The 22665-nt window shown below is 42.2% G+C and overlaps 1 protein-coding gene across 1 annotated transcript in view; it reads right to left on the reverse strand.

Annotated features, from left to right (window-relative positions):
• Positions 1-22665, reverse strand: part of LOC137630602 (uncharacterized) — a 168742-nt gene that overhangs the window by 13199 nt on the left and 132878 nt on the right. Inside the window, exons 8-9 of the mRNA XM_068362192.1 lie at positions 14084-14209; positions 2671-2809 (exon numbers count right to left, since the gene is read on the reverse strand). Coding sequence (XP_068218293.1) covers positions 2671-2809; positions 14084-14209 — 265 coding nt within the window. The remainder of the gene's footprint in view (positions 1-2670; positions 2810-14083; positions 14210-22665) is intronic.

The raw sequence follows: 22665 nt of genomic DNA on the forward strand, positions 1-22665 counted from the left end.
CTCCGATCTATACATTACAGTTGGTACAATCACTTTCTCATACAGAACATTCTTTACATTCATGCCTAACCCTCTATTCTTTACCACTCCCTTCACTGCCCCCAACACTTTGCATCCTTCATTCACTCTCTGACGTACATCTGCTTCCACTCCACCATTTGCTGCAACAACAGACCCCAAGAACTTGAACTGATCCACCTCCTCAAGTAACTGTCCATTCAACCTCACACCACTTTCCCTTCTTGTACATCTCATAACCTTACTCTTACCCACATTAACTCTCAACTTCCTTCTCTTACACACCCTTCCAAATTTTGTCACTAATCAGCCAAGCTTCTCTTCCGCATCTGTGTCTCCCATCACTGGCACCTCAAGACCTGCAACAGCAATTATATCTGCCTACCTATTATCCTCAACATTCAGTAAACTCTCAAAATATTACGCCCACCTTTTCCTTGCCTCCTCTCCTTTTAACAACCTTCCATTTCCATCTTTCACTGTCTTCAATTCTTGAAGCAGCCTTCCTTACTCTCTTCACTTCTTTCCAGAACTTCTTATTCTCTTCATATGAACGACCCAATCCCTGACCCTCCCTCAGGTCAGCTGCCCTCTTTGCCTCAGTTACCTTGCACTTTACTTCTACATTTTTCTCTCTATATCTTTCATACTTCTCTACACTATTACTCTGCAGCCATTCTTCAAATACCCTCTTTCTCTTCCACTTTTACCTTCACTCCTTCATTCCACCATTCATTGCCCTTCCTCATGCTGCCTCCAACAAACTTCTTGCCACATACATCACTTGCAATCCCAACAAAATTTTCTTTTCCTAACTTCCACTCCTCAAAATTACCAGTTTCTCTTACTTTCACTCTGTTATATGCCATTTTCGACCTTTCTTGATATTCACTTTTTTAGCTCTTCAACCCTCACTAGCTCCCTTTTACATACTACCACTCTATTCCCCCACTCTTTTTCTACAACTAATTTTTCTTCCACCGAAAAATGATCAGACATACCGTTAGCCATACCCTTAAACTCGTGCACATCTTTCAATCTTCCAAACATTCTTTTAGTTATCAATACACAATCCATTAATGCCCTTTCTACCACTCTTCCATTTGCCACTCTTACCCATGTATACTTGTTTCTATCTTTCTTTTTGAAAAAGCTAGAACTTATCACCATCTCTTGCTCAACACATATCTACCAGTCTCTCACCACTCTCATTTTCACCTGGTACGCCATACTTCCCAGTGACCGCTACCTCTCCAGCGCCCACTTCAGCATTTAAGTCACCCATGACAACTACATAATTCCTTCTACCCAGTCCTTCTACACACCTAGTTAATTCATTCCAGAACTCATTCCGCTCTTCTTCACTTTTCCACAACATCCTGGCCCATATGCACTAATAAAAGCCCAACATTCCCTACCCAACCTAACCCTTACCCACATTAACCTAGATGATATCTCCTTCCATACTACTACTTTACCTGTCATACATTCACTCAGCAATAAAGCCACACCAAAAGTATATCCTTGTAAATAACGGAGGGTTTATATTTACGCTGGAACAAGTAATTTTTTGGCCTACCATTAATGTACAATCTATTTTCTTAAGGAGTAAATAATTAAAACCAACTAGACAGGTCAGGGAGGTCATTCAGTCTCTTATCAATTTTATAGTTGCATTTAACATATGTAAAAGCAAATATCACTGGTTACGAAACAATAATAGCATACAAAACACTGTTAAGATAATAACGTAAATTATATGATTCTCTTTTCATGGAGAAGGCAAGTGTTAATAGGCCCAACCATACATTTAGAGCTTAATATCCCTCTTTATATGATATGTAAACAATAAGTGGTTTTGTTTTTCATTCTGTATATGCAATACATGCAAATTCACTGATAAAATAAGAACCCTCATCAGATCCCCCAAAATGTCATAAGCTGAGGCACAGAAAGCTTACGTTCTAGATTAAAAGAAAAATCATGAAGAATAAAAGAAAAACTCCTTTTCTGTGAAAATAATAAATACAGTAGCGCGGTCAATAGAGTAACATGAGTTTAGCTAGTTAGGCTCATTATCTGTGCATTGAATGGTAATGTCTGTGAGCCTGTGCCACCAAGCTAATAGTTGCCAGATACTGCCTGCTGATATAATATAAGACTTTGTAGTGGAAATGAGCTATTGAGTTGCTATTTAAGCTTATTTACACATTCCTGATACAACTTTACACCTAAACGGTCAATAATATGGTAACACAATTCTGTTTTTCATAGCATTAGCCCATAACTTTCTGCTTTTACTTTAAATGTGTTTTATTATTCTTAAAACCTGTCCAAGCTGTTATGGCTGCAATAGGCAGGCAAGATTGAACATTCAGAAAAAGCTTTCAAATATCTACCTGGTACTCAGTCTAAGTCTATCTGCACTCATTATATTTTTTAGATAGCTTTGCATTTAATGTTACTCACCTAATGTTTAATTATTTCAACAGATTTAATATCATTCTAATAGTCCTTAAACTTTACAAGTATTTGATGTTTTCCTCTGGACGACATGTTTACAGTACACACAAATAACCAAATAATGACACAACCTGCCTGGTGGAATGATACCAACGTCAATAGACAAAAAGTTAATTTCCCAAGACTTACCTCTTTTCTCCTTGTATCCAAACTTTAAGGAGATGTCCTCCAGTTACTATAATCCCAGGAGAACAACTAATAGCCAGGTAACGACCTTCGTCTGTATCAACTAGAGAACAAACATATTTTCCCGTTGCTGCTTCTCGTACTGAAAAATAAAATTGTATTTATTAAGTTAAATAAGCATTTGATGCATCAATCCACAAATTATTTAAAGTATAAAGCAATCTTCATTACTGTTTTTCAAGTTTCTGCTTGATGTACAAGAAAGAAAAGAAGTTCAACAAAAAAAATCCCATGAGGTTAATGAAACATTTTTCATAGCAGTACTGAACAGTAATAGAAATGATAAAGCTTTGAGTGCAACCAAAGAATAAGACAAGAGTTGCCAAAAATATTCCTTTGATTCAAAATGAACGGCTGCTATTTGGTACTATGTGGTATTAGTTGTCCTCTTGGAGAAATGAATGAGCCAGATTTGCTGACTATTCTCTCACAGTTAACATCTATCTAAAAGAAAGTAAATACTCATCCCAGCTTAACGATTCTTTATTAAATAACTGAGAAACTTCTCAGACCTCTTTACCCTACAGTACATCAAAAGTATCCTCATTTTCTATCGGCTTAATAAAAAGATGACATGATAATAAAAAATATGAAATAATTGTACTGTATTACAATGTAATATCTCTAATCAAGACTAAAAATTAGCTATGGTACACTTACAAGTACAGTAATATATACACATAAAAAATTATATAACTTTAAATCCTATAAAGACAATGTATAATAATTCATACTTAGCAGTTGCACTTAGCCTTTTGTAGTGTGTGTCAATTAGAAAGATGGGGAGATACAAACAGTCTTACCTCAAAAGAGAACAAATCTTAAATGTAATTTGTATTTTTCTTGTATATATAAACCTAAGCCTATTACATCATAAATGTTTAAAGTAACTTTTATTTTAACTAACTATACAAACTTGAGTCCTTCAATAACAGTATGCTTTAAGCAATGCTGGATACAACTGTGAGAACTTTAACAAAGTGGCAGTACTTATTTTCAGGTGGTAGGGAAGCTCTGCTTAGCCAAAAACCTTCAGCCTACAGTAGGACTTGCAGGGGGGTTGAGGCAAGAAGTGAAACGTAAAGGACTCAAGTTTGTATAGTTGGGAAAAATAAAAATAACTTCAAAAGTTTGTGATTTGTTCATAATAAATACTGTACAAACTTTTGTTCTTTAATAGGAAACTTATCATAAGGAGTGAGGAAGTCATCATAACTAAACTAACTGGTTCACTTTCCCTGGCCAATGTCCAAGCACTTTAGTCCTACACAGGAACTAAAGTGATGACTCCTGTCTACCTCCTAATGACCTGGCCATGCAAATGTAGTAAGTATAAGGCTAGGCCACTACCAGGAACTAGTAAAACAGTCAAGGAAAACCTATATCTGTGTGGAGGGTATGTTATCAGAATGTATAGTCATTATGAAAATGGGTTGTATACAAGATGAGATGAGATCTTTCATGTCCTGTGAAGGAGCTATGTTTGCTACACAAGCTCCTGAGCAATTACCACCAGGCCAAGGATACAGTACTTATATCCAGGGACCTGTGGGTCTATTTTTATAAGCGACAAGAAGAGACGGTTCTATCATTACTCGACTCTAGAGAGCTGGGATAGACACGGGATATCTGACTTCGCGCGCATGAATTCGGTATGTCCCCTATGTCTCCTATCCTGTAGGCAAAGGATGTTTAAGTCTTATAAAGCCAGAAAGAACCAATGTTCTAGGATCTTCCTTTATTCCTACCATTGTACGAAGAATCATGGTTTCCTCCCAGAACTGAAAAGCAAATAATTTTGTTCTACACTAGTCACTTCTTGACAGAGATGGGGGAAATAAGGTTGTGAACAGCTGGGTTTTAGGTCTTGAACACAAACTCCTGAACTGAGGTGACAGAGGTCCTTTATTCTTCAGAACAACTTGCAACACAGGCAAAGTATGCTATTTCCTACTTGCTTTGTCAGGACTAGGCTAGCAGGAGAGAGAGAAGCATGTCTACACTCCTCTAAGCAAAATAAAAAGTGGAGGTATATCACAGGTGTGTGTGAGTGGGGTGGCCGGTCTATCCCCGCTAACTAGCAGTTGGAGGTTATACCTCCCTATAAGTCATAGCTAATTACCACCTTTGCCAAAGTGGGGAGTGCTTGGGATGAATCTGAGTTCCCTTGGAGGCCCTCATAGTCTTGTTAATTCTTGCAAAGAGTAACCTAGTTGAAACTTGGATCTATAGCTCAGCATTATCTTTCACCACAAAGATTGAGAAACTTCCCTGACAAAGGAAGAAATGGCTGATCTGGATACTATTTGGCATATGGCTGCTTGGGTCATGACAAACCTCACCATTTTCAACAGACTGCTGAGTGATCAGCATACTGGAGAGATGAGAAGGAGGGAGGAAGCGAGTAGAATCCCTATGGCTGTTGTAAAGAGCTCTCCAACACTGCTACCAGACTGGGAATTGATAGCAGAATGAAAGTGTCTCGTCTCAATGAAGCAAGTATTTCCCCCAACTTGAAAGCATGTCGTCTCTCAACGCAGAGTACTTTCCCCAAACTGAAAGCATGTCCTCTCTCAACATACCGAGTATTTCACCCACTCTGCAGTACTTGTAAAGTAGTCATGTTGCAAATGTTACTGATACAGTAGGTTGAAAAGTAGGTTATATTTTTTTCTACAAACCACTCCCTTGAATTTTTGGATTCATCTGTCAACAGCAGGATCTCTGGAGTAGGGTTTGAGCGAAACTTCCTTGGACATGTAGTACCTGTTGTCTTCCTTTGAATGAGAAAAAAGTCAGTCACCAGGTTGACTGCAAAGACCTGGAAAGTGTCTGAAAGGCTTTCAAGTGTTTCTCTCTCCCTCATGTTCCTTCAGGATCTAAAGGCGCCCTGGTAGGGTAGTTCCAGAATCAACAAGGTCCTTACCTTCTGACTGTTTGGGACAGTTGAAGTTTGGGTTGAAGCAAAGTATGCAACTGCACCTAACAATAGGCCAAGTCTGCTACTGCTAGACTTATCCTAAAAGCAGCTTCTACAGCAGGAGATTCCCAGCCCTGAGAAGGATATATCCTCCGTTCCTGAGTTTACATATGATCCATGTTTTTAGTGTTGCAATCGCTGAATCGATGGACTGTCACAAAGCTTTTTGTGTACATATCAAGGTAGGAGAGGGATGATGGCTCAGTTTCATAAGAGACCTAGCATTGGTGGTAAGAGCATGAGCTTGTGTACATAGAAACAAACCCCTTCCCTAGGGTTGAAGTCAGGTGTCTTTTACCTCCTGGGAAGTAACAGCATGTATTGCTTCTCACTCTCCTGATGGGAGAGAGTAATCAAATATTCCTTAAAGGCAGCGCTCTTTACTTCTACTCATAGTGTTTGCACTCATTCTTGTAAGAATCAAGCCCAGGTAGCTGGCGTGTGAGCTTCTGTACCATAGGTTTGTTCTTGTAACATGATCCTCTTATCTCACAAACTAGGTAAGAATGTACTAGGATCTCTCCCTTGAGAGCAATGAATTCTGTCCTGCACTATGTCCTTCACATCGAGAGAAACTGTAGTAGGAGTCGCTCATACACGACTCCTATCAAAAGCTCTTCCTGAACTTCTTCAGTGACATTATCTCAATATTTCACCACAGAATCCTTCTTTCCTAGGATACATGACAGCCAATCCCCTGACAGAACAAGGCGATCAAATAATTGTCCTTAGTTGTAGAGGTTCCTTGCCAACAACTAGCCGAGCACAAAGTGGTACCTCAGAGCTTCAAGTGCTGAGATCATACTCGTGAAGTCATCTGTTCCAACCCACAACTTGTGATAGAGTTGAAAGATCTTGGAGTATGGGAAAACCCGGTCATAGAACGGTCTGTCCGTAGAGAAATCTCGAGCTATGGTGTCACCAGAACGTGGAAACTTCGTCCCACGGTAGAGGAGTGACGAGGGAAGCTGCTCACATCCCTACCAACAGTGTTCATGTTTGGTCTCATATGAGACCTACACAGTAACTGGTAGCAGGAGGGTGAGCTCTTGTGCTCGTACCAAAAACCCTTCCCATGGCCATGGTTGGATTTTGGTAGAGCACGCCTCCTTACATGAAACCATGGAGAGGAATTAATTAAAGCCTTGAAAGACAGCCACATTGGTCAATCTGTGCTTCAGTGATCTCTTCCTCCTTCACTTCAGGGCACTATGAGTGCTGTGAAGAAACAGGTAACAGAAACTGTTGAACTAGTTACCTGGTAACTTAAAGGTAACTACAGATCACCTGAAAAAAATGTGGAAGTTCCAATCGTGTGGATCCTGTTCATCTGGTTCCTAATTACCTCACTCCCATCCACTACTGTCAATTGCATAATTCACACAAGCGACTATCAATTGCAAGATTCCATATCGCAGTTGCCAATTTTAAGATTCCTGGTCACGGTTCCCAATTGGGGGGCTATCTACTGTATGGATCCCGTTCAAGGCCAATCCCATGGGAAACAATGATCATGTGGAAAAGACAAAGAATCTTGTCTTACCAATGGAGAAAACAATGAGAACGTTCCCACGAACTGGATTAGCTGGAACGAAGAAGACACTAGAAGCTCAGTTATCTGAAAGTAGCTGAAGAACACACACAAACTATCTGATTGCGTAGTGCTGAAAAAGCACAGTGAACACCTGATTTTCATACCGAAACATATCCTTGAGGGAGGAAGCATTTCCAAGAAGTAACCTCTCACATTGTGGATGAGGTAAGAGCGTATTAGTTGTCTAACATACTCGGGTTGTCCTCCCAAGAAGATACAATCCTGGAAGGTAGTATCCCTCCAATGCAAACATAAGAAGAGATCAGTTAGAGGTGAAAGTCTGACTCTTCAATGGCCAAGCTTATCCTAGCTTCCTTGCACCAAGACGCAGGAGAAGCACCGGGTGCTTCTATTTCTGATGGGTGACTGTAAAAGCGTAGTACTGTACGCTGAGTAAAGGCCTCTTGATGGTGAGGCTTCTAGCAAATGACGAGTATGCTCTGTGGCTTCTAAATGATTGCTAGAGAGTTTAGAGTGGTCCTAACCTTATAGTCTTTCGGAAATTGTTGGAAGGAGGACATGAAAAGGACGGCGTCCTCTTCCTCTGATAGGGTACAAAAGCTCGTTCTCATGTGAGACAGATTGCTAATAACAAGCATGAGAACACCCATATCACCCATAGCACAGGGCCGGATACGATCAAGGTACATACCGTCTTCACATACTTGGGGAGAAGTCATCAGAGACAAGCAGCTATGTTGATTGAACATCTTTAGACAATGCCTTTTTCCTCGGATGAAGAAGCAACTTTCAATGAATACCTGTACTGCGTACCAATACATATACTCTAGGAAGAGAATACTTCTGGTACTTACACTTTCACCTCCCGAACGAGGAAAGAATGTACTGGGATCTCTTCACCTAGCAGAACATTTTATGTACTAAGCAGTCTCTCACAAAAAATATTGTGTGCATGGGTTGATCCAGCGCGCATGTAGGGTTCTTAATCTTGGTGAACCATTACATGGGGATCTAGCGCATAGGAATTCAGAGCACTGTAAGTTCCCAGAATGTATCCATGGGGGTCCCACGCAAGGTGATCTAATGAAGTGCTGGGAAACATAGAACTCTCAAGTTTCTGGTCTTACTAGAAGGTAAAATATGCTTTCATTAGAGAGGGAGCATAGAGGTGAGGGTGAGCTCACATTGGAGCAGTCACTGTTGTAGGAGGGAGCACACGAACAAATGAAGGCGCATTCACGTAAGAGCTCTAGTGGGAGTGAGCGAACAGATGAGCACGATGAGTGTATGCAACAAGGTTAGCATAATGGACGTGCTCTAGCAAGAGAGAGCACACTAACTGGTGAAGGAGTGCAAAAGGGTTTAAAGGCTACTCATGAATGGCAGAGGAAAGGTACAGAGACATTGCCCTACCAAGCAGGACAATGCCCAATAGATTGACCATATATACATATAATCAATGCTCAAGCCCCCTCTCTACTCAACCTAGGACCAAAGAGGGCCAGGCAATAGCTGCTGATGACTCAGCAGATAGACCTAGAGGCTCTCCCAAACTCTTCCTAAGCTCACAAAGATGGTGAGGTTGCAAACACCAAAGGAACTACAGTAACGAGTTTGAGCAGGACTCAAACCCCAGTCTGGCGTTTACTAGTCAGGGGTGTTACCATACCGGCTCCTGCAAGAGAGCCTGCAATAACTGGTGAAGATGTGTGCTTAGAAGAGTGTACTAAAAGGTAAGTGCAAACGCATGAACAGAACTTGCCTCAACAGGAAGCGAGTGGGCATAAATGAGTGTTCATGATTGAATGATTGCTCGCTAACAAGTGAGCATGCACCAGCATGAAGAAAAGCGCAGTGTTTCTCATAAAGATGAGAAAATCTTACTTGTCTCTATATTGGAGACGGATTTGTATTCGTTTAGAAACAAATACGATTATTATTGCAAACTTGAAACAGTTAATGAAGACTTGTTACAAAATAGGTACAAGCTGATAGGTGGGAAAATGACAAGGTAGCCCCTTTCTTTTGTCAATAACAAGCAGAAGCAGCAGTAAAGAAGAACAAGCAGTAAAGAAGAAGAAAAACAGTAAAGCTGCGGGACCGGATAATATACCAGTAGAAGTATGGAAGAGTCTTGGAGAGGAAGGCATAGATATCTTTTGGGACCTGACGCAGAAGATCTTCAATCAGGAAAAGATGCCAGAGGAATGGAGAAGAAGCCTAATCATTCCCATCTATAAAGGGAAGGGAGACATCCAGGAATGTGGCAAATACAGAGGTGTAAAGTTGATAAGCCATACTATGAAAATATGGGAGAAGATCATTGACAAGAGACTCAGAGATGAAACAACAATTGGTGATGAACAATTAGGATTCATGCCTGGAAGAGGTACTGTAGAAGCAATATTTGCTTTGAGAGAGATGATAGAAAAACATCAGGAGAAACAGAAAGGATTACATATAGTCTTTACTGACATGGAGATGGCATACGATCGAGTACCACGTCAGGAGCTGTGGAGATGTATGAGAGAAAAGGAAGTTCCTGAGAAATACATAAGAATCACCAAAGATATGTATAAGAGGGCAGAAGCAAATGTTAAGAGCTGTATAAGCCTAACAGAAAGTTTCCCAGTAAATGCGGGACATCAGGGGTCTGCATTGAGCCCTTACTTATTTGATCTGGTCATGGATGCAGTAACAAAAGGTATTAGAGATCAGTTTCCTTGGTGTATGCTTTTTGCTGATGATATCATACTGTGTAGCACTAGGCGAGAGGTAGTAGAAGAGAAACTAGGAATGGAGAAGAGAAATGCAAAATAGAGGATTGAAGATCAGCAGGAAAGAGACAGAATATTTGAGATTGAAAAATGGGGAGAATGGGGAAGTTAGTTTACAAGGAGAGAGATTGAAAAAGAGTTGAAAATTTCAAAAATTTAGGATCAACAGTTGCAGAGGATGGTGATCTGGGGGCAGAAATAAACCACAAAATACAAGCAGGATGGAAGAATTGGAAAAAAGTGCATGGAGTACTATGCGACAGGAAAATAGGGGTTAAGTTGAAAGGTAAAGTACACAGGACAGTTGTGAGACCAGCAATGATGTATGGAGCGGAGACGTGGGCAATAAAGAAGACAGAAGAGAAGAAACTGAATGTGGCAGAGATGAGAATGTTGAGATGGATGTGTGGGGCAACAAGAAGAGATAAGATACGGAATGGGGTAATTAGGGGTACCACAGGAGTTAGAAAACTATCTGATAAGATACAAGAAAGTAGACTGAGGTGGTATGGTCATGTCATGAGAAGAGATGAACAGTACATTGGGAGGAGAGTGATGGAAATTGAGGTACAGGGAACAAGAAGGAGAGGGAGACCAAAGCGAAGGTGGATGTACTGTATCAAGGATGACCTTCGATCAAAGGGATTAATCGGTGATGAAGTGTGGGACAGAGGTAGATGGAGAATGCTGGCCAAAAACATCAACCCCACATAAAGGTGGGAAAAGATGCAGACAAAGAAGAAGTAGTTCCCATCAGCAACTCAGACTATGAGGGGTGATTGAGGTGAGACTATGATATACATTTACTGCATAAAGGTTTTTTATCTAGGAAAATGCAAAAAAAAAAAAAGTATAACTTGTCCCTACAAATATAGCGTACAAACCACTGCTTCTATGTAAAAGATTCTTTTCAGGGAAAGGATTATCTTATGAAAGTGACTAACACTACCATATTCCAAAAGTTGAGGAACAGGTGAGGTTGTAAACATCTACCACATCCTAATAGTCTGCTTAAGGCTAAAGACTGTTAGGTCCCAGTTAAGTAAACAAACAGGGGGGAGAGGTAATATTTGTAACTTTTTGTGCAACCTGGTAGGGATAATTAGACTAGCAGAGTTTAAATCACTATGTCAAAAACTATGCTCTGGGAAAGTTTAGAAGAATCATGACTTTCCCATTTTGGGAACTGGAATTAAGAGTCAGTAGGCAACACTATCACCATCTGGGAATGAAAGGATAGTACAGGTACTTATATCTGCCTCTCCATCTTATTAAAGATAAAGAGAGGACATGTAAAATGTCATCGGATCTAAGTCATTGTACATGTGCTCCATTTGTGTAGCTCTCCTACATTTGTCAGAGCATAATGAATACAAATTGAAATATCAACAGATAGGAAGGGCTCAAGGAGGGGAATGGACTCTGACTCTGACATGTCTCCATCATCTGTAAAATAACCAAGCATCTTGGGCTCTGTCCATAACGAAGTTTGCTTAAGGTGAAATCAGAAGTGTAGAAGCAGCAAACAAAGTTCTGTGTAGTTTTTTTCACACGGTTATTAAAGTTGCAAGAGCTGTGCCTGTTGGTAGTTAAAAATTTTGAAGAAAGGTTTGAAGTTATTGCCTGATGTACGAAGTTACGTTCTTCACCAATACCAATGATATACCATTTCTGTATTCTTTACTTTCAAGTTTAATTATGTCCAATTGTTTTATTGGTTCCATGAGCCAACTTTAAACTTGATAAAGTAGTTGTATAAACAACTCCCCATCAGCATCTGGGATGTGAGAGCCAATGTTTACAGATATTGTGATACATGAATTACAGCAATTTGTAAAATAACTCTGTACCTTAATATTAATAATGCTACTGAAGAAGAAGTGGAGCGAAAACTAACATCTTTTTGCAGGCAGCATAGATGAGAAATGCGGAAAATGAGCAATTCAAAAAAATCTTTTATCTTAGGACTTCACAGATTTTTCTGCAAATTTTGGGTATAATTTTACAAAAACTGCTTGGAAACCCTAGTGTATTGAAGTGCTGTATAGTTGCATCCTATTGACAGATAACGTAATGTTGCCTGTAAATTGTGTTCCATCAGAAATACTGTCTTATATTAGTATCTGTTTGGTGATTGTTAGTTCCAGTTTCCAGAGAAGATTGTAAACTTATTAGGATCCATGCTCATGCAATTTATGAAATCTAGTTCCGATTCACTTTTCACCTACTGTAGTATTGTAGCATGATTTCTAAAATTCTCTTATCTTTGCAACCACTCTTTACATAAAAAATTTCTAATTCCTTCTTTGTTTTTTCTAGCATACACAGCAAAAACAATACGCACGTATGCCTGTCCATTTTCTCATTACTCATACACCAACCACTCTAACTGGCATCACTAGTCACCACCACCAGGCTCTCACTGCTCAACTATCACTGTTTGGATGCAAGCATAAAGACCTTTACTGAACTTTGTTCGATGAGAAACAAGGTTCACCGAACAGTGTTCTGTCGTATAAACAGAGCCTTAGGAGGTTACAGTCTGTCAAACAGTTATCTGTTATGGCAGCAGTAAGCTTCGGGGAAGGAATTTACCCTACTTTATCATTAGTACTTGCCATCTTCCCACCCTCCTTCTCTAGGGGCTTCAAATGGTAGAAAAAATTATAAAATAGCAAAACCAGAATCCTTGTGGAGAAAAGGAGAACTTTGACTCTTGAGAATGACAAACTGGTCATGCCTTAACTCAAAGGCAAAGGTAGTTACATAAAGGCACCTGTCTCTCAAGAGAGAGTAGGAAGGAGAAAAGAAGCAGTCTTTCCTGGTATTTACAACCCTTCTCCACTGGTTTAACAGGGATCAGGTTGAGGTATGAGAGAAACAGAGAAACAAGGGGAAGCTAGTTCCTCTTAGTAGTTTAGCCAAAGAAAACTTTTCTTCAATGATCCAACCCTTGGTTCCTGATTAGAGGAACCTCTGGGGTTAGACAGGAGACAACTATATAAAGGATTTCTCCAAATATCCCATTATAATTTCTTAATATACCAGTTTTTTAACCATTGATGAATAAGAAACAGCTGGATATGTTTTGCCAAAGTGAATTTTTGATCATGAATGACACCTAAAATTTAAATGAAGAACAAAGTTAAAGAAATATCATTAATGAAAAGATCTAAAAGGTATCAAATTTCATGGACCTACTAATAATTGTACTACGAGTTTTGATTAGGTTTAAATTCCTCACCCATAAAATGTCTCTTGTACTAATGCTAGTCACATTTTTGTTAAAGGTTGAAGATAAAATTAAAGCAATAGTATCATCTGCATTGGCAACACCTTTTTTTCAAAGCCATACCACATATTTAGCGTATCCTTTATAATCCACGGAAAATAACAATTCATTCGAGTAATCAAAATGCCAAACCAATGCCTAAACCTGCTTAATTCAACACTAATGTCCAACCTACACAGGTAAATGAAGCCCCTCACCAAGGTCAACATCTCTGTAATTGGCTGATTAAACAGCCAACACACCAACAAATCACATCACAGATATTATTGATAATCCCTCCGCTTACTGATTTCTGATCCAAATTTTTACCAAGAACTTCAGTCCAGGTCATATGTTAGCAGAAGGTAGGTAAGTGAAACAAACTCTAAAACATTCTTAATACAGTAGTGATGAAATACCAAAGAGAATTAATAAGCTTTGCAAATAAATACTGGAAACTTACAGTACAAGTTATCACTTCAGAAAATTAAATGTTAATTACAATAATATTGAAAAAAGCTACAATAATAATAACAATACCATTAACTCCTTTTGAGTTTTATTATCCAACAGTCTAAGAATGCTAGCTAAAAAGACTCATTATACTGTAGTACAAGAGTTGAGAGAATACAGTATATCGCACATCTAACTTTGCAATAGGAAAACCTAATAAGATAATACTGGTGTTAAACAGTTAACCAATTTGTTAACTGTTAAGAAAGTGAGCATAATTTCTTGTCTTTTTGGAAAATATAAATACACACAAAACTAACCATTTATAGAAGAACGTCCAGTATCAATGCAATAAGACGAGGAGAGTAAGTGCCCATCAGCCGCTAATGCTAAGCTATCGGTCATCCCAATATCTCCCTTGTGGTTACGTAGACGAGTAACACTGCCTGTGAAAAATATAGCAATCACTATTAAGAATATCAAGAGCAAAGTAAGAGCAATTGCAAGTATAATTTTTCTTATTTATGGTAATTTATCATTATACATACCCCATGTTTGATGAATTTTGATGGCTTAATAAAAAATATTGCTAGATGTAAACAAACAATCATAAATATGCCTAATCATAAAATGTGAAAATAGGTGAAAATTACGCTGCATATGAAAACAAAGTAAAATGACAAATTCGTAAATAATTTGTATTTTTCCTAACGATACAAAGCTTAGCTACTCATTTAGGGGTATTACTTTTGGTGTAGCTGAAATGATGACCCATTAAACTTTAGCGAGGGTTAACTACCCATACCGCTACTTAGCGGGGATAGGGGGGTGCTTGCTACCGCTCCCACTCACAAACCGGTGATTTAGCTCACTTTGTTTGGAGGTAGGACTTCAAGGAGGACAGGGATGGTGGGCAAGTTTGTATAAATAGCTAAGGTTTGTATCGTTAGGAAAATACAAATTACCTACGAATTTGTTATTTGTTCCATAACTGGAATACAAACCTATGCTATTTATTTAGGGTGACTCACCCATTAGGAAGGGTGGACGTCCCCGCCAATCTGGCTTTTGGCTTTTACCCGGGGGCTCCTTATCTGAGTATGTTAATACTCAAAATAAGGGGTCCCTGCACCTCGTTAAAACCTTGCTACGCAAGGTACGCAGTCTACGCAAGCTGTGTGTTGAGATATTTAGAAGTGTGACCATCCAGGTAAAGTTATTCTGAGTCTTTAGTAGGAAAAACTGTCGTAACCAAGACTTTCTTTATACCACCTCGCCAGGGTATGGGGACGCAACAGTATAGCTCATTATTATTATTATTACTATTACTTGCTAAGCTACAACCCTAGTTGGAAAAACAGGATGCTATAAGCCCAGGGGCTCCAACAGGGAAAATAGCTCAGTGAGCAAAAGGAAAAGGAAAAATAAAATATCTTAAGAAGAGCAACAATACTAAAATAAATATCACTTTATAAACTATAAAAATTTTAACAAAACAAGAGGAAGAGAAATAAGATATAAGATAGAACAGTGTGCCCGAGTGTACCCTCAAGGTACACAAGGGAGCATGGTCTACCTGCAGTGGTTGGAGGTCAGCTTGTGCAGAGAACCCAGGCTGCTGCTTTCCCCAAAAGAGAGGAGGATGAAGAAAAGAATAAGAGCCAGTCAAACCTTTTCATTCACGCAGACTAAAATCGGGTATCAATGCCCTCAACCTTCTGCTACTTGTCCAATAAGGAGCTTGTATTATACCAGGTGTTGTGTAGCCACCACAGGACCGATAGAAAACGTATCAAGCCCTGTGGGTCACGTCTTGCAGGTAATGGGATGTAAAAGTAGTTTGTCATTTCCACACCCCAGAGTGAAGAACCTGCGTCACTGAGAAGTTCCTCTCAAATGCCAGGGACGTAGCTACACCCCTGACATCATGAGCTCTGGGGTGACATAAAGGAGGAGGGTCTGGATTCAGTGCATGATCTATGACCTTGCGAATCCATGCTGAGATTGTGCTCTTGGTGATCCTCCTCTTGGTCCTTCCTGTGCTGACGAAGAGTGCAGGCACACAAGGACAGGCTGCTGCTGTTCTCCTAAGGTAAAGCCTCAAACTCCATACTGGGCAGAGTAAGAGATAATCAGGGTCATCTGTTACAGAACAAAGACTCGAAATCCGGAAGGAGTCGAATCAGGGATCCGCTACTCCTGGGTTCCGAGTCTTAGCAATAAACTCAGGGACGAAGCTAAATGTTACCTCTCCCCATCCCCTTGAATGGGCGATGTCGTATGAGAGAAAATGAAGTTCACCGACTCGCTTGGCCGAAGCCAAAGCTAGCAGGAACACTGTCTTCCAAGTTAGGTGGCGATCTGTTACCTGGTGTAATGGTTCATGGGGAGGTCTCTTAAGAGACCTGAGAATTCAAACCATGTTCCATGGCAGAGCTCTCACTTCAGACTAAGGACAGGTAAGTTCATAACTCCGTATGAGTAAGGAAAGTCTCAGCGATGAAGAAATGTTCATTCCGTATAGTCTAAAGGCTAGGCTTAGGGCTGAGTGATAGTCTTTTACCACCGAGACTGACAGGCGAATTTCTTCCCACAAATACACGAGGAACTCCGCTATTGCTGGAATATTGGCATCGAGAGGAGAGATACACCTTCCACAACACCAACCACAGAAGACCTTCCACTTTGCCTGGTAGACTGCTGCTGATGACTTTTACAGGTGTCCAGACATCCTAGTCGCAACTTGCTGCGAAAATCCTCACTGAGAGAGGAAATACTGAATAGTTTCCAGGAGTGAAGTCGTAGCAAAGCTACGGCTTTGTGAAATATGTTGGCATGTGACTGATTGAGTAGATCGTGTAGTGGAAGGAGTTTTGGAGACTCCGTCAGGAGTTGCAGAAGGTCCGGAAAGCATTCTGCGTAATGCCATAGCAAAGCTATGAGGGCCATTGAGAGGTTGACCAATGTTCTGGCTTTATTGAGTACCCTCCTCATCAGACAGAACATGGGAAAGGCGTAAACGTCGATGTTGTCCCATCGTTGTTGGAATGCATCTTGCCAGAGAGCCTTCGGGTCTGGGACTGGGGAACAGTATAACGGGAGCCTGAAGTTCAGAGCCATTGCAAAGAGGTCCACTGTCAGCAAACCCCACAAAGTTAGGACTTTGTTGGCTACTAGATGATCCAAAGAGCACTCGGTACTCACTATCCGAGATGCTCTGCTCAAGTTATCGGTGAGCACATTCCTCTTGCCTGGAATGAACCGTGCCGATAGTGGTATCGAGTGAATCTCAGCCCATCTCAGTATCTCTATTGCTAGATGGGATAGGGGCTACGAAAAAGTACCTCCTTTCTTGTTGATGTAAGCCACTACTGTGGTGTCATCGCTCATCACCATCACTGAGTGGCCTACCAGGAACTGTTGGAACTGTTGAAGGGCAAAAAGATGATGTTCATCTCTAGGAGATTTATGTGGAGGTACTCTTCTGACTCTGACCAGAGGCGTGAAGTCATGTGGTGCAGCACGTGAGCCCCTCACCCTTTTTTTTTTGAAGCGTCTGAGAACAGAATCAAATCCGGGGGGAGGACAAGAAGATCCACTTCCTTTCGTAGATTCTTGTCTGCCACCCACCACTTGAGGTCCATCTGTTCTGCTGATCCAATGGGGATCCAAATGTCCGGGGAATTGAGAGCCTGATTCCACCGGGACTTGAGTCGCCACTTGGGAGATCTCATAACTGAGGCGACTGTTGGGAACTAGACGGGCTAGTGATGAAAGGTGACCGAGGAGACGTAACCACGTCTGGGCTGGAAGTTCTTCTCATCTGAGGAAGGGTCTTGCGACCTTTCTCAGACTTGCTATTCTGTCGTCTAATGGAAAGGCTTTGTGGAGAATGGTGTCTATTATCATACCTAGGTATACCCGTCTCTGTGTAGAAAGCAGGGAGGACTTCTCGAGGTTTACCATGATCTCAGATCTGGGCAAAGCCTCAGAAGTTTGTCTCGATGTTGAAGAAGGGTTGACACTGAATCTGCTAGGATTAGCCAGTCATCCAGATAACGAAGGAGACGGATGCCAATCCTGTGTGCCCAAGATGACACTAGGGCAAACACTTTGGTGAAAACTTGGGGTGCTGTGGAAAGACCGAAGCACAGCACCTTGAACTGTTGTCTAAGCTGAATCCTAAGTATTTCCTTGAAGATGGATGGACTGGGATCTAGAAGTAAGCATCCTTTAGGTAAAGTGTGCACATGAAGTCCTGTGGTCTTACCACTAGTCTGACCATGTCTGCCATCTCCATGATGAACAGAGTTTGTCTGACAAACTTGTTCAGGGCTGAGAGGTCAATGTCTAGTCTCCAGCCTCCAGATGCTTTTTTCATAAGACTGAAAAAGCCTGGGTACCTGTCGAGGACCTCCTAGAGAGCGCCCTTCTTCAACAGGGTCCGGACTTCTGCCCGAAGGGCTTGCCCCTTTGTTGATTCCATGGCAAAGGAGTCTATAGACACTGGATTCTTGGTCAGGGGAGGGAGAGATGTTATGAACGAGATGCGATACCCTAGACGAATCACAGAGATTGTCCAGGGTTCGGCCCCGAGTTGCTTCTACCTGTTTGAGCAACTTTGTAGCCATCCCCCTACTGATGGACAAGCAGGGGGAGTGTGGAAGGGAGGAGGTCCTTTCCTCACGCGACTCCTTCAGCAGAGGTGAGGTAGGAGAGTATCTGGAGGAAGATGCAGGAAGGGCTGGCCTTGATGGTCTAACCAGAGTCAGCTTTACCCACGAGGAGGTGAAAGGGTCTGAGACTCCTCTTTCCTCGTCAGGGGAGAAGAACAAGTTATGGTTCCTTGCAGAGGGTCTGCTGGAGCTGTAGGATGCTCCGAAGAGCAGCCAGACAGAGCAGGATTGAAGGACTGTACCACTGCCCTGACCATAGCACTGAACCATGGCTGTTGACTGCCTAATGCACTGTCAGACAGACTCCTTGAAAGGAAAGGGACTATAGGTTCCCTACGAGGAGGCTCTGATGTAGGTGGGTCCGCCTTAGAGGAAGGCAGTTTTGGAATCCTGAACCCTTCTGTAGAGGCCCGTTACACTTTCCCCAGCGGACGCGCTGAAAGGCACTTGCAGGGTGGGGAACGAGGCGATGGTGACCTGTCAATGCGATGTTCCTGTTGCTGGTCACTGCGAGAGAGTGCAGGTGAGCGCTGGTGCGTTGGCGAGTACTAGTGCATTGGCCAGCGCAAGTGCGCAGAAGAGCGCTGGTGTGCCAGAGAGCGTTGGCGCACAGTAAAGCGCTGTGCAGCTTCTTTAGAATGTGCAGGAGAGCGTTGACACGCAGTAATACCATGCACAGGGTATTGTGCAGTCCACTTGGACGGCGCAGGAGGTTGCTGGGGAGCAGCTGGAAGCTTTGGCACTGGAGAATGCTGATGTGCAGGCGGGCGTTGGTGTGCAGGAGAGTGCTGGCAAGCACGGGCGAGTTCTGGCACCCAGAAGAGCGCTGGCGTGTAGGAGAGCGCTGGCGTGTAGGAGAACACTGGCGTGCAGGAGAACACTGGCGTGCAGGAGAACACTGGCGTGCAGGATATCATTGGGTTGGAGCGCAGGAGAGCACTGGTTCACAGGAGAGTGCTAGTGTAGGTGAGCGCAGGCGCGTGGGAGAGCACTGGCGCGTGGGAGAGCAATGGTGACTGCACGCGGGAGAGTGCTAGCACACAGGAGATTGGAGCACATTAGAGCACTGGCACTCAGGAGAGCGCTGCAGCGGTCGTATAGGAGAGCGTTGGTGAACAGGAGACTGAAGTTGCACAGGCGTGCACTGAGGTTTTGGCACGCGCTGAGGTTTCAGTGAGCTCTGTTGCGCCTGCAATCGTAGGTTGGCTTGTGAGCGCTGGCGACCTGGAAAACGTTGCTCTCTGTGGCAAGGAAGCGGGAAGGCGCTGAGGACGAGCAGGTGAAGGTGTGCGCCAAATCATTGTAGAGCGCTGACGAGCTGGAGAGCGTGGGCGCTCTGTAAAGCGTGACGGAGCAGGCTGGCGCTGACGAGATGTTGGCGAGTGCTGGTGCACTGCAGGGCGCTGGCAAGCTTGAGAGTGTTGGCGTGCAGCTGCATGCTTAGGTAGGGCCTCAGGAGGTTATACCAGAGACAGGAACAGTGATGGTAGGTTGGCAAGTCGGCTAATAGGAAGCACAGGAACAGGGATGTGCCCTTTGGAAGGGCAAACATCCACCGATGGAGATCGCGAATGATCTACAGAAGAGTCCACTATCAAAAGAGTCCACGACCGAAGTCCAAGGACTAGCAGCAGAGTCATCGGGAGAAGGTCCAGGAATGGGCAAAGGTCGAAGGCCAGGAGATGACTGAAGCAGAGACTCCTCTGCGGAAGCTGAAGTGCCGAAGAGGAGTCTCTATGAGAGAACTCCCCCGAGGGAGAGAAACACTCACAGGAGACAGGCGTAGGACTAAGTTTCATCCTCGAAGGATGATCAGGAACGGGGGAAACTAAGTCGGCAGCAACAGCTGGAAAGTCTGGAGAGGCATGGGCGTCGGCAGCAACAGCTGGAGAGTCTGGAGAGGCAGGGGCATCGGCAGAAACCACAGAAGATACCTCTGACATCACAACGTCGACGAGCACAAGAGGATCTACCTCCAAAGTCGACGACGACGGCTGCACACTTGCACTCCGGAGGATGAGCTGCAGCAAGGATTCCTTGGAGGGCGGACCCAGAAGCCCCAAGGACAGCCATACCTGTAAAACAGAAGACATACAGTAGACAAGGCCTCACCCGGGGGGAAAGGTGGGGTAGCTTCGCTGAGGGCAGCAACACCATCTCTCGAGGATCAGGGTTGGACGCAATTAAAAGGGTCTATGCTACTACTCGACAGTCTCTCGGGATAGACCAAACGAGTAGGAGCTTCGGAGGAAGGTCGAGAGATGGAAGAAGAGGTCTAGGGTTTTCCCACTTCGAAGGAACCTTCGAAAGAGAAATATCCCGCTTAAACTTCTGTCATCGCCCAAACCTTTCTCAATGAGAGGCAGACCACTCCCGACACTTACTACACTGGTTATTACTGTCACACCATTGACCTCTGCCAGCGGGACAAAGGGTGTGGCGATCGGTCTCGACTGCCAACATATAGGTTTCGCAGGGCTGGCCATCGAGTCCAGGGCAGGTGCGCATGGTCGCAGAAGTCAACACACATACACACACTAACACAATGAAAAAGCACAAAAGAATTAATGACAGCCCAAAAATAACAGTGAAGGATGAGGAACGGCAACGACCGTACACCATCCGAGCCAAAAGCAAAGTGAGCTAAATCACCGGTGTGTGAGTGGGAGTGGTAGCAAGCTACAATCCCCTACCCCCGCTAACTAGCAGTATGGGTAGTTAACTCTCGCTAAACTTTGATGGCTCGTCATTTCAGCTACGCCGAAAGTAATACCCCTGAATAAATAGTGTAGGTTTGTATTCCAGATACTGAACAAATTAGGAATTGCAAGGACAAGTGAAGCAAGAAAAGATCAGAGCAACATTAAATCATAAAGAAGGGAAATATACTCTACAAAAAACTTATTAAAGTTGAGGACAAGACTGGGCTCAAAGATTTTACTATCCTACAATTCACTAAGTACATTTCAGGTTTTATATCAACTGGTGGTGAAAATGAAAGGAAAATTGTAAAAGTAGAGACAATTGTGGGTAAAGGGGAGGGTAATATATGATGCATTTGTGCAAACAATTGTCCTTCCATCATTTTTCTGCATTTAAAGCCTAAGTCTTCCTATTATCAAGACACATAACTATTGACATAACAATATGTAATATATGAAAAGAAATTTACAAGAGATTTTGTTACCACATATACTTACTAACAATACTATTCAACACACCTATTTTAGTATTTTCAATAATGCTTCTAAAATAATTTCTGCAGTACCATGTGAATAGTGATACTATTATCGACTTATGTACAGTACTGTATCAATAAAATAGTCAACACATGACCGTTGTTGTTTAGGGAAAAATTACCAATATTTTTCCTAACTATTCAAACTTGAGTCCTTTACTTAAGAGTTTGTCTTCAGTGCAAACTGAACCAGCCTTTGAGTGAGGTAAGTGAGGTAATTAGATGGAAGTAAGCAGGGGGAGACCCCTGCCTGCCCAACTGTATCTAGACACTTTTGACATTTGGCTCAAGTACTGAGTAGGGTGGTTGAGATGAAAAGTGTAACCTAATTTACTTAGGTTTGTATAGTTTAGGAAGATGCAAATTAATTTAAAAATAAGTGATTCATTCCTATATGTATACAAGCCAATGTCCTTTGAATAGAAGACTTACCATCAGGTGGAAGGCTGTTTACTGGTACCCAGCTGAAATATTTTTTCTTCATCAGACATGTCATCCTTCCTGGTCCTACACATGAGCAAGGAAGGTGACTATAAAACCTTCCTAACAGCCACCCATAGGAATGCAAAAGCTTGATAAATTTGGTCAGTATTGACTTATAGATGAGATGCATACAGTATTTGTCTTGTGCAGCAGCTGGGAGAGTTAAACAACTATTAAGTAGTCACAACATAACCAAAGGATGGAGATCAAGGGGTCTCAGAAACATCTTAAAAGTACAGAGGCAAAGATGGTCTGAAACTCTCAGACACTACACTGGGTTCAAAATATGCTGAAAGATGATTCAGTTGGATACTGAGAGGGAAACCCTAAATTTATGACTTATTCTTCAAGATGACTGAGGCTTGCACTGACCTCTGTGCCTCCATCATCAAAAGATTTGGAGACCTAGAAGGAACGCCAACTGGTCATTTCCTTCATGTCCTGCTTATGCTAAAGAGGGTTGTGAAGGGATGTTCAATCCCGCAACATAATACAAAGAGGCCTT

Source organism: Palaemon carinicauda, chromosome 38 (assembly GCF_036898095.1).
Source record: "Palaemon carinicauda isolate YSFRI2023 chromosome 38, ASM3689809v2, whole genome shotgun sequence".
NCBI lineage: Eukaryota > Metazoa > Arthropoda > Malacostraca > Decapoda > Palaemonidae > Palaemon > Palaemon carinicauda.